The sequence below is a fragment of the Notolepis coatsorum genome (assembly GCF_963971535.1).
Source record: "Notolepis coatsorum genome assembly, chromosome: 15".
NCBI lineage: Eukaryota > Metazoa > Chordata > Actinopteri > Aulopiformes > Paralepididae > Notolepis > Notolepis coatsorum.
In genome coordinates this window covers 35,393,547-35,406,594 of record NC_140179.1, presented here as the reverse complement: position 1 = coordinate 35,406,594, position 13,048 = coordinate 35,393,547, and the positions used below count along the sequence as shown (strand labels likewise).

The following is a 13,048-nucleotide window of genomic DNA, read 5'->3' as shown; positions in this document are numbered from 1 at the left end:
TGATACTTACTACCACTACCTTTGTACTTAATATTCGGCCACCCAGTACACGGCATAAATATATTATCATGAACACTCTCACGTAGATGAAACGGATCCAACACAAATGTACGAATTAGAAACAGGTCTTTATTTCCTACACAGCGATGGTGTGTAGAATAAACACTTAATCACTTAATTACATTTATGAATTGAAATAGTATGCACTTTTATGGCAAGGAGTATTCGTCGGTATATCAATAGAGAATGTCCAATCTCTGAAGGCGCAGGTGGTAAATATACGACCTGGAATAGTTAAGGAATAACAGCAATGATACTTTAATGATTATAGGCTGGATACACTAGAGGGGGTTAATCCGGTCGCTTGTAAGCCGACAGGAGTAGGAGGGGGGGGGGGGGTAGAATCCAGCTGCCTCGTCCGGCCAAGGGTATCCCAGGTGAACCCACTGTAGTGCCGTTCAATGCGCCGGCGATCCTTGGACCACAGATGAAAGCAGGTGGACTCTTTGTGGGCCGGCTCTCTCCGGTCCACGGGGGAGAGACGTGAAGAGACCTCGTCTTGCAGAGCGTCTCCTCACCTTGCGTCCTCTCCAGGGGGGGGGGTTCCAACACACGGCAGTGTCGGGGGTCTTTATCCATGGAATAATCAAAGTATCCAAAGCATAATCCGTGCCTGGGAAGGCGGGCTGTCGTCGGTAGAATAATCCGGTATACAGGTCCACTCGCTCGTCGGCTCTGGGGCTCCTCGGGTGCAGCTTCACATATGGTCAACCACCCTGGGTAAGCAGCCAGTTCTCTGCCCGAAACGATGGGGTACTGACTACGGTAGTATTCTCACCGCACGAAGCACTATATATTAACAGACTATTATTAGCTTAATAGACTACGTCCAACTCGACGATATAGTGCCAAATATGACTATTCAAATATTAATATACACGATGTCTCAATACCGATGGTAGGCGAACTTGGCCTTACTCCCACACGTGGCGTCGCGGGGAGGCTTTACGTCTGTGACTCTATTGGAGGGTAAGAAACTGGACTGAAAAAGAAAGTCCTACTTTAGTAGCGCAGTATATATACGCACTATGAACAAATAGTCCCATTAGTGGTGCGGTAGCCAAATTCCTACGCGGAACTAGGACTTGTTCGTACATGTCGAGCGGTACGTTTGAACTGGGTCTGAGGGGTATGGCAGCCTGGCACCAAGGTCTCGACCAATAGTAGAATGGAGACTATTATGGGATGTTCAGTAGGCTAGAATGGATATTCAATGCATATTGTACAAGGAATATACAAGGGATATCAGGGAATATTAGAGAATATACAAATACAATTAAATATATATATATAAATAAATATATATATTCGGTTTAATCTGGCCCTTCACAACAGTGATCCTTCCACACGTTACACCCTCTCAGTGAGAGTCCGCGCTGCCAGGTGAAAAGAAGCGGTTGATTGGCTAGACGTGTGTCGGAGGAAGCACGTGATAGCCTCCACTCTCCCAGACCGACTGTGGGGGGTAAGTGCGCAGCGACCAGGAAGGGGATAGGGGATTGGGAATTGGCATAACGACATAACATTGGGATGGGAGAAAATCGGAGGAAAAAGGAGGGGGAAAAATATCAATAAAAAAATTATAATAATAAACTATACACAATATGTACAACGAAACAATGATTTACATTAGTATTTACAGTGATTTAATATGCAGCGAAATAACGTTATACGATTTAAAATATAAATACAAATATGGTAACGTGATTGTTGCTTTTAAAAATGGTGGTTGTCTTTAGAGATTAATGGTTATGACCACCAGAGAGATACTAGCCACAGATTCAGGGTCAGTTATTTTCCCATTGTACGAATTGTTAAGCTTATGGAATGTAAGGGAAATCTAGATGAATAGATCTTTATTTGTCATTGTTGGTACAACGAAAATTTGTTAGGAACATCACCACTAAAGCCAGGCGTCTACGCTGTGGTGACGTCATTCAGCAGCGCCAGATAGCAGTGTAGTTTCCCAGTGAACGAAAACATAAACGTTGTTATTTTGCTACCTTTACGATTAATTGCGAATATTTTCATGTTGAGCTATAGATTGTGGATGAATACGTACACCATGCCAACGTTAATGCTTTATTTCTCTAAAACGAGCCGATTTAGAAATAGTCAATGGGGAAATACATGGAGTGGAACAGAGGGTGGAACAGGAAAAAACGAAGATGACGTAACCACTACACCTCCCTATTGGCATTAAAATGTGATATCGGAAATTATCGGTATCTATTTTCAAATTTTTCTTTTTTTCTTTTACATTTATTTAGGCAAGCAAGTAAGAACAAATTATGATTTTATTTATTGTCAAAAGTATGCATAATGTTGTGTTAATTCCACAACAAGAGATATGTAATGTTAATTACCTGAAATTATTCCGTTTTGGGGGGGGGGGGAGTTAAACCCTGCGGTATCGGTTGATATCGGTATAGAAAATTAAGAGTTGGACAATATCGGTATATCGGTAAAAAAGCCAATATCGAACATCCCTAATAAGTAGGTATATAGAAAGATTATATGCAGGTATATTCAGACATATATGTGTATTAGGGCTGTCCCCGACTAAGGATTTGGATAGTCGACTATAATTGGCAAAAATGTGCCGTTAGTCGACTTAGGGCTGGGCGATATAACGATAACGATAAGTATCGCGATATATTTTAATAATCGATATCGAATATCGAAATAAAAAAAATCGAAAAATATTAGAGACAGTGGACAGACTTGTCTTTCTTGCCTGCAACTTAAAGTAATGGCTTTGCTTGTCCAAATGACAATACTGACCAAATTGAGATTTATTTTTCTCTTGTCCATTTATTTTGTTTGCTTTCTAATTTAAAATACAGTTTGAAACCGTCTGTACACAGTAGGCTATGTGTGCTAGCAGAGCTAGACTCCAGTCACGAGTCACGGTGCACATGTGCGGTGGTTTGTCCTAGGGCTGGGCGATATGGCCAAAAACGTTATCGCGATAAAATTATAAAATTATTTTCATATAACTCGATATCGATAATTATCGTCGATATAATGTCTGTCAAGTTTAATTAACTTATTATGCCCAGCGCCGATGGACGGGCTATTAATAGACTTGTTTTTCTGCTGCGAATGTCTCGAGTTGATGTCGTCATCAGTCCGCGCACGTTAGCAGTTAGCCAGAGCGAGCAGTGTATCCCATGACAAAGTACTAAATATCCCTAAAATACTCTGTTCCGCCCCAATACATTGCAACGACGTCCACCGTATACCACACACTACTATAACCGTGGCATCAGAATTCACGCCACACACATACTCGGCACGTAAATATATAAAATAGCGCCGTGCAAGCTAATTATCCTAGCCAGCCAAACGATACAATTGCGCCGTGCAAGCTAATTATCCTAGCCAGCGATATTGCCAATGTACTAAATATATCCCTAAAATACTCTGTTCCGCCCCAATACATTGCAACGACGTCCACCGTATACCACACACTACTATAACCGTGGCATCAGAATTCACGCCACACACATACTCAGCACGTAAATATATAAAATAGCGCCGTGCAAGCTAATTAGCCTAGCCAGCCTTGTTGTTGAGTCCTACCTCCGGGTCTCCTTCCGGGTCTCCTTCCGGGTCTCCTTCCGCTGTCGGCCATCTCCTTCACTGATTGGTTGTTAGTGCGTGTGCTCATATCCAAGCTTGGAAAATCGATATATCGAAACTTTGCGACCACGTTTCATGTTTATTTCGAGGAAATAATTTATCGCGATAGTTATCGTTATCGTTTTATCGCCCAGCCCTAGTTTGTCCACCAAAAAAGCGCCAAAAGATCAAAAATAAACTAGCAGAGCCAGAACTGTTCAACTCCCCTGGAGCCACAGCCAGCAGAGAAGCCGGTTTGCTTTCGCTTTTAAACCAGCTGCAGCCTGAGAACTGGAGTGTGAGGGGATGTAACACTAAAGATGGCGGCAATGACAAAGAATTGCTGCAAAATAAACATACATCTGTTGTTAAAAAAAAAATTAAAAAAGAAAATGTAATACTTATAACAATTCGATAATTATCGATATCGAGAAATATAACATTATCATATCGTTATCGCGATATGATTTTTTTTCCATATCGCCCAGCCCTAAGTCGACTATTAGTCGACTAAAAAATTTATGTAAAAAATAATATAATATTTTTTTATAAAAAAAATGTATCATTCCATTTGGGCTGTGGGGGGTGCTTAATGTCTGAAGGAGTCGACTGGAGTCTTATTGTCCTCTGCAAAAGCATGCAATTGGTCCACTGATGGATACATCTTGATATTTGTCTAGTCTAGTGTGTTCATTAGATGGGTGAAATCCTCTTTCAGTGCCTCTGTGCCTGTTTTCGTAGGCAGTTAGCCTCTGGTATGCGTGCCATTAGCATTAGCCATGCTTCTAGGCCTCTTCTTTTGGAAAGAATGATACAAAAAAAATGGAGATTATATTTTTTATAGTATTTTTTTTTTCTTTTCTTTTTGAGTAAGAGGTTGGCAGTCGACTACGGCTCCTTTCGACCGATTAGTCGACTAATCGACTAATAGGGGTCAGCCCTAATGTATATATGCTGTAAATATTTAAATGTAAAAAGATAATAATAATAATCAGATGTATAAGATAAGATATTCCTTTATTGTTGGGGAAATTCAGGCATAGCAGCATGGGGGAGGGGATGTAGTGTTATAGTATTGTATTTGTTTCTTGCACATGGACTGCACTTTGCTTCCTTCATTTTTTATTCTGTTTATTTTCTTGTTGTTACTATATATATATTCACATTTTTATCTTTTTATAGTTTCTCTCAAACTCTCTTTATGTAAAGTGTCCTTGAGTCTGAGAAAGGTGCTTCTCTCTTTAAAACGAATTTATTATTATTATTGTGTGTGTACAGTATGTATATATATATATACATATATATATATTGTTAGAAAGCTGACACGCTCCTCTTTCCAACAGTGTTTTTGTCTGAGGGTCAGTGACTAGGAACGATAAGAGCTACACATCTAGCAGTCTTCTACCGCGACACCAGTTCCCTGTTTCACAACGACAGCTCGTGGTCCTACCTGTTTGAACAGCTTCACAGCGAAAGTTTCGCTTCCTCTCCGCCCTCTGTACATGTCAGCAAAGTGGCCGTCAGCTATCTTCGCATCTGGGTGGAAGTCTCTGGTTCCCTCCACGACATCAGAGTACGTGATCGTGTGTTTTTGTTTCACACCTGTGACTGGATGAGAGAAGGACGAGTTTCATCCCAAAGCGGTTTCATCTCGACAACATGAACCTTCTAAATAGACCCGTGTTTACTTCTTGTTGCAATGTTAGCTAATACCGATAACTGACAGGAAATAAACATGGGTCCAAACTGTTCCCTAGCAACAGAATTCCAGTGGGCTCTATACAACATTTAGTTCCGAACACTAAGGGCGGGATCCACAAAGAATGGATTGCACGGTGCTAATTGCACCCTTACTTACAATTCATTATGAATTTAAAAATGGGGGACCCTGATGTAAACAAGACGAAAGTCTTTCTCTGGTCTGCATCCCCTTAACAATTGTGTGTATTGAGCTGTACTGTATTGTACCCATTCTGCAATCTGTAAATAAAATGTTCAATCAATCACAATCCTTGAGCAAGACACTTAACCCCTAATTGCTCCAGATGTGCAGGTTGGCAACTTGCATGGTCGCCTCTGCCATCGGTGTGTGTGAATGTGTGAGTGAACGGGTAAAATGTGAGGAACAAATTGTCAAGCACTTTGGATAAAAGCTGCTATTAAAATGCAGCCATTTACCATTTACATACCAAAGAGCCCTATTGTCTTTCACTAGGATTGCTAACAACAAATGTGAAAATATTTTTTACTTTCAATATCTCAAAACCCAAAACACCGGTGCCAATGGTTTTTGGATGTGTTGGAAAGCCTCCCAGCAGTCCCAGGTGGTGGGAAAGCAGGCAGGCGCGTTCCTTTACCTGGAACCCAGAGGTAACATGCTTGTTCATTTACCCGGAACCCAGAGGTAACGTGCTTGTTCCTTTACCTGGAACCCAGAGGTAACGTGCTTGTTCCTTTACCTGGAACTCACAAGGTAACGTGCTTGTCCCTTTACCTGGAACTCACGAGGTAACGTGCTTGTTCCTTTACCTGGAACTCACGAGGTAACGTGCTTGTTCCTTTACCTGGAACTCACGAGGTAACGTGCTTGTTCCTTTACCTGGAACTCACGAGGTAACGTGCTTGTTCCTTTACCTGGAACTCACGAGGTAACGTGCTTGTTCCTTTACCTGGAACTCACGAGGTAACGTGCTTGTTCACACGAAGTCACACATCCTCAAAGCGCAGAGGAAGAATAGAAAAGTCAAGTGGAATCGCTTCTTTACTAAAGAAAAAGAAAACTTCCACTACCAAAACCAGAGCGTAAAGGGGATATTCCAGTGAATTATAATGGTAAATAAATAAATGGTAAATGGTGCATTTTATATAGCGCTTTTATCGAAAGCGCTTTACAATTTTGTTCCTCACATTTTACCCATTCACTCACACATTCACACACACCGACAGCGGAGGCAACCATGCAAGGTGCCAACCTGCTCATCCGGAGCAATTCGGGGTCAAGTGTCTTGCTCAAGGACACTTCGACACTCCGGGAGGAGCGGGAATCGAACCCGGGAATCTCCGGATTACCAGATGACTGCTCTACCTCCCAAGCCACTGTCTCCCCTATGATAAGATAAGATATTCCTTTATTGATCCCCTTGGGGAAATTCGGGAAATGACTAGTAGTTCTACAAGGGAACAGGGCGGACACACCGTCTGCTAGTTGTGATGTAGGCATGATCTGATTGACAGGATACGTGGGGACAACAAAATGTCTGCTATATCTACCTTGAATCAATGCAGGACTTGAGGGAATCTTCTCTGGTTGGGGGACCTCCTTGTGAGTGATGGCTGGCTTGGAAGAAAATGTACACGTTGTTTTCATTTTGCTATATTGGGCACAATGACGTATGTGATCTGTATGTCCCTCCTGTTTGAACATCAGAAGAATCAGAATCAGAAAATACTTTATTGCCAAGTGAGCTGCACATACAAGGAATCTGTCTTGGTCATTTGGTGCATCAACATTAACCGACAATATCGGCAAGTAGGAGTAAATTATTATTATTTTCTTTTTTAATTAAAGCGGAAAAGAAAAAGGAATATATAAACTAAATTAGAATAGAATATAGGACAAGGCTGTACAATTGTACAATAAACATGTTCTATCTATCTCTGTCCCTCTCTCTGTCTGTCTCTCTTTCTCAATTCAATTTTCAATTCAATTCTCAATTTAAAAACTCTCTCCCTCTCGGTCTGTCTGTCTCTCCCTCTCTCTCTCTGTCTCATAAATTATGCAGATTTCAATTATAACGAGGGCAGCATTAAATTAATCAATAATCAGCTTTAACCCTTTCACTACCACACCGTCTGTAGTGTGGTAGTGAAAGGGTTAACCTCGTGTATTGTCGCAGTGAAAGGGTTAACTCTACCTCGGGCGTCTCGGGTGGTGAGACGTGTCCAATGGGCTGCGAGGGGCCGTCACTGGGCATGTTGCTGTTTGAACCTGAGAGAAGAAAAGTAACCATGGAGATGCAGCACAAGGTCTGTTTACAGAAGGTCCGCTAACCACGTGGTTTTGTTGACACTGATAAATGTACAAATATTTATAAAATAAAGGAAGCTTGAGCGCCCGAGTGGCGCACCGCATACAGCACCACGGTGCAACACGGCCAATCCGGACCCGGTGATCTTTGCCGAATGTCTTCCCCGGTCTATCTCCCATTCCTCCTCTCTCTCTCTCTCTCTCTCTCTCTCTCTCTCTCTCTCTCTCTCTCTCTACCAGACTGCCCGGTAGCAAAAAATCAATAAAAACCTACAAAAACATAACTTGTCCGAAAGGACAAGTAACATTTAAAATAAAGGAAGCTTGTGCAGACTGCACACCAGTGGAACCTTTATATATATACCTTACAATGTTTTACATTTTAAAAAATGTTTACATTTTGTTGACTTACAGACATTAATAGAAGAAGTTTGGCATGCAACCAGAGTGCAAATGTAACAGTAAAGTGCAACAGCAATATACAATGTACAGGTGATTATACTGGGTATAAAATATATAAATTAGTACTACTGAGTAATAGTGCTAATCAGATGTATATACAGACTTGTAGTATTCATGTATACAGTGATACAGGTATAAAGACACTATGGTAGTAAATTACTACTGGATTATAATAATAATAAACAACTTTATATGTATGTAGAGCACCTTTCATGCAAGAATTGCAGCTCAAGGTGCTTCACAGCAGTAAAAAAGACAGGCATAAAATTAGCACAAAATTGGCAGATGCATAAAATGCAGACATAAAATAAGCATAAAATGAGCATAGAATAGACGGCAGCAAAATACGACAAGTCAAGATAAGGCATAGAACATAACTTTTCTTTTTTTTATCCACTTTTTCTCCCATTTCTATTTTTCTCCCATCCCAATTTCGTATCATCCAATTCAACCCTCCCCTGTCTCGAACGCTGTTTCTTGCCTCCCACAAGCCGGCTGCAATGTGGACTAAGTCATACATAGCACGAGTCCCCTCCGATACTCGAGGTAACAGCAGTCGCATCTTTTCACCTTTTCAATCTTTCAGCGTCAGGGGTCTGCGCTTTGGAGGGGCGCCGCCCCCATCGCTTCCTGATTCTACTGCACAGGCGCACCAACCGACCTGTAGGAGTCACTGTGCACAACGCCCGATCCCCACCCATCAGTTTCCCACCCCCTAATACTGCCAATGTGTATTAGTAAGGACGACCAGCTAAACTGAAAGCAATGTGGAGCGCTGGGCTCGAACAGGCGAACCCAGCGTCTCCAGTATTCGTGGTGAGCGCATTGCCCGCTGCACCACGTAGCCGCCCTAGAACATAACTTTTCATAGTATGACTATGATCTAACTAGGCCTCTTTGTTTTCGGTTTGATTGTCACTGACGCACATAAAATAGACATATACACAATCATGAAATTGGCAGATACACATAAAACAGACATATGAACCCAGTATTTTAGATGTTTACGCAATATGGTTGATAAAAAAAAGCACAGCAGTATTTTAGATGTTTACTACTGTCAGAGACATAGGTATTTTTTTTCTTCTCGTATACAGGACCAGGTATGTGCAGGTAGATGTGGATGGATACATATATATGTAACGGTTGTGACAACGTCACCTTAAACTTCGATGCGAGTCGAACCCTGGTCTCCCACACCGCGGGCAGCAACACAGACCGGCCGCTATACCAAGAGGTGAATTCACTTCTAAGTAATGGGTTTATGCGTCTTTTGAGGATGTGAGAGTGAGTTTAACCCATAGCACCGCTACTCACCCCAGCCCTTCTTGACTGCGCTTCACAATACCATCCGTTACACATATACATACACACGGTCGGCCATGGCATCGATCTCACCTTGAGGCAGAAAAAGTTGCAGTGCTCTGTTGTGTCCCATATCCCCAAGAACATTGACCAGGTCGGCCACCGTCGTGTTCCGTTGCGCCCATGACCAAATGAGCTCGCGCGTGGGACTCCTGCCCGTCGCCTCAAGCCTCTCTGTTCGACGCACCTCCAACCAACTGGGCACGATACGGGCAGCTGGAGGGGGCAAATACTGTACATTGCATTTTTCCCTCCGCCATTTCATTTCTTAATTTTAACCCTTTCACTGCCGCACTATACCAAACGGTTAACCCTTTCACTGCGACAATACGCAGAAGGTTAACCCTTTCACTGCGACAATACGCAGAAGGTTGATTGATTGAATTGATTGATTGAAAACTTTATTAACAGATTGCAGAATGGGTACAGTACAGCTCAATACATACAATTGTTAAGGGGATGCAGACCAGAGAAAGACTTTCGTCTTGTTTACATCAGGGTCCCCCATTTTCAATTCATCATAACATGACATACACGACATACAGATAGACAGTACTGCTACATCTATACATTTATGACATACCAGATTTGCAAATACAGTACTGTTTGTGATACTAAAAGAGTCCAGAAAAGAGAGTATATATTTGACGTAGAAACTGTACATTGGAGGAGGTTGGGTAGGTGGGATGGGGTTGGGGGGACTGTACATTGGAGGTGGTGGGGTGGGGGGGGGGGGGTTGGGTAGGAGGGGTGGGTGGGGGACACTGTACAACTGTACAAGCAAAACTGTACATTGGAATATTGACCATTTGACCATTGACTATTGGTTAACCCTTTCACTGCCACACTACGGCAGGTTAACCCTTTCACTGCCACACTACAGAAGGTTAACCCTTTACTATCACACTAACCTTCTGTAGTGTGGCACTGGCAGTGAAAGAGGGTTAAACCTTAGTTTATTTCAACTGGTAAGGTACTGAGGTTATACCCTCGGGCCTCGTTTACAGCCGAGCGACGACGAGCTTACAAAACTAAAACACAGTTATATCAGAAATTGCATACATTATTATAGGCACAATAAATAAGAATAAAAAATAAAAAGTTTGCTAAGTCGACACACATTGTGGTCGCAGATCATACTTTTAAAATGCAGGAGTAGAAGAAGGTATAATACATTCCAGGTGTTGGAAGCAAGCATCAAAGGATAAAGAGAGACAGTTTTTCAAAGTTCAGAGCGAACTAAAGCAGGAACCAAGTACCAACCCAGTCGTAGTCGTATGTAACTGATAACTATGGCGGAAATGTTATCTATAAATCCAAATTCCCTTCCTCACCTAGTCCACGCCATCCGAAGCTGTCATCGCTGCTGTCGATTATTTGACAAAATGCCTCTATCAAATACGGCGGTACATCGTAAAGGTAAGTTGAAGAGTCCATCATATCACCGACAGTATAGGCTGTACTGTACTACCTCTTTCTAGGTATATTATATACAGACTGTATGGCTGTTGGTTTGTATTCGTCTCTGCTGCTCAGACAGACAGACAGTCTCCTCCCCACCGCATGTATATATTATTCCCTCCCCGCCGTATGTGTATATTTCCCTCCCACCCACCCACCCCCTCCTAATGTACAGTCCCCCCTCCCCATCATATGTATATACTCTGTCAGGATCTAGGGGTAACAGTACTGTATATTTGAATACCGCGTATGTGTTTGTGTTAAATAACGAGACAGGAGACTAGAGCGTATCCACTGTGCATCTGTATTGAATCCCAACCCATAACACAACAGCGTACCTTACATCCTGGTCCCTGCTGGACCGTACCAACACACACACCATTGTGGGGGGGTTTATATAACAATCCCATTCTCTTGTAACATCTCCTTTTTTTTAGATAACAATAGTTACAGCATCCCTTAGTGCACATTATTATTATTACAAGAAACCCCATAAACGTCCTTATTTAAAACCCTAACCATCTGTTCTGTGCATTTTTTCCATTTTTTTCATTTTTTCTTTTTTTACACCATACCATACCATACCCATTAACCAGTCTCTATAAGTCCAGTCTTTGTGGCACTCTCACCAGCCTACCACTGGCCGTCCTGTACTCTGGCGCCGGTGGAGGGTCCACCACAGGCTGGTACAGGTCGCTCCGCCTGAATGGCCTGACTTCCTGGGTGATAGTGTCATTGCCCGTGTTACTGTCCATCCCTTTGCTGGGCGGACTGCTGTGTGGCTCCACAGGTGGGTTGCTGTGCTGCACTCTGTGTTGCTCCGGGCGGCGTCCAGTCACATCCCCCTCCGCTGGTCGCAGGTCCACCCGATTCCGCCGGTAGAAAGTCCCCTCGACATCCACCAAGTACGATCTGGGGGCCACCGGTTGCAGGCACACTCCTCTCCTCCACTTGCCCGTCCTGTCTCCAGGCAGGGGCTTCATTCTTATGTCCTGGCCGATACACAACTCGGGCAGATCTCTGGCCGACTTGTCGTAACCCAGCTTGGCCGTTTGATGCTTAACCCGCAGCTTCTCAGGAACCCCCGTGACCACGCTGGGGCCCAGGAGCGAGTCAGCGACCGGAAGTGGGGTCTTCAGTCTCCGGGACATCAGTCTCTGCGCTGGGCTGCTGAGCATGCCCTCTGTGGGCGTGTTCCTCCACTGCAAGATTGCCAACCATGGGTCGTTACCTGCACTAGCTGCTTTCTTGCACAGGTTTTTCACAACTTTCACCGCCGATTCAGCCTTTCCATTAGACCTTGGGTGCCTGGGCGAGGACATGACATGGTCGAAATCCCATTCTTTTGCAAACGTTCTAAATTTCTCACAGTCAAACTGAGATCCACAGTCTGTTACCACCCGGTCAGGCTGCCCGTGGCGTGCAAACTGGGCCTTACACCTTAACACCGCGGTGTCTGCTGAGAGGTCAGGGAGTAGCTCTATTTCCCAGAAATCTGAATAATGATCAACCATGAGTAGGAAGTCCTTGCCCGCTTGTCTGAACAAATCCATACTGACAATCTGCCATGGCCGTGTTGGGAGTGCATGCGACATCATTGTCTCCCGCTGCTGCTCATGAGAATATTCATTACACGCTGAACACTGGCTCACGTAATCCTTGATTTCACCCTGCATGTTGGGCCAGTACAGTGTGTCTTTGGCCTGTCGGTAGCAGGCATCTCCTCCTACATGGCTGGCGTGTATGCGTTTCAACATTTCTGCCCGTAACGTTTTCGGCACTATGACTCGCTGACTTTTGAAGAGCACCCCATCTTGTGCGCTGATCTCGTCCCTGATTGACCAATACTCTCTGATCGCCAGGGGAGTCTCCTCCCGGTGATCTGGCCATCCCTGGAGCACTGCCGCTTTGAGCAACTGAAGGGTTTCATCTCCCCCAGTGTGTTGCCTGATCTGATTCAACCGCTGGCTGGTGACATTCAGATAATCAGCCTGATTAATCTGTTCAGTGTCCTCTTGTGCCCTCTGCAGGTTGCAGACTGTGTGTTTC

The 13,048-nt window shown here is 43.5% G+C and overlaps 1 protein-coding gene across 1 annotated transcript in view; it reads right to left on the bottom strand.

Moving 5' to 3' along the window:
• irak3 (interleukin-1 receptor-associated kinase 3) overlaps positions 1 to 11,075 on the bottom strand; it is a 51,921-nt gene extending 40,846 nt beyond the window's left edge. The window contains exons 1-5 of the mRNA XM_084330418.1: positions 10,873 to 11,075; positions 9,572 to 9,754; positions 7,599 to 7,672; positions 6,955 to 7,021; positions 5,135 to 5,292 (exon numbers count right to left, since the gene is read on the bottom strand). Coding sequence (XP_084186544.1) covers positions 5,135 to 5,292; positions 6,955 to 7,021; positions 7,599 to 7,672; positions 9,572 to 9,754; positions 10,873 to 10,978 — 588 coding nt within the window. The 5' untranslated portion in view covers positions 10,979 to 11,075. The remainder of the gene's footprint in view (positions 1 to 5,134; positions 5,293 to 6,954; positions 7,022 to 7,598; positions 7,673 to 9,571; positions 9,755 to 10,872) is intronic.
• Positions 11,076 to 13,048: the final 1,973 nt, after the last annotated feature.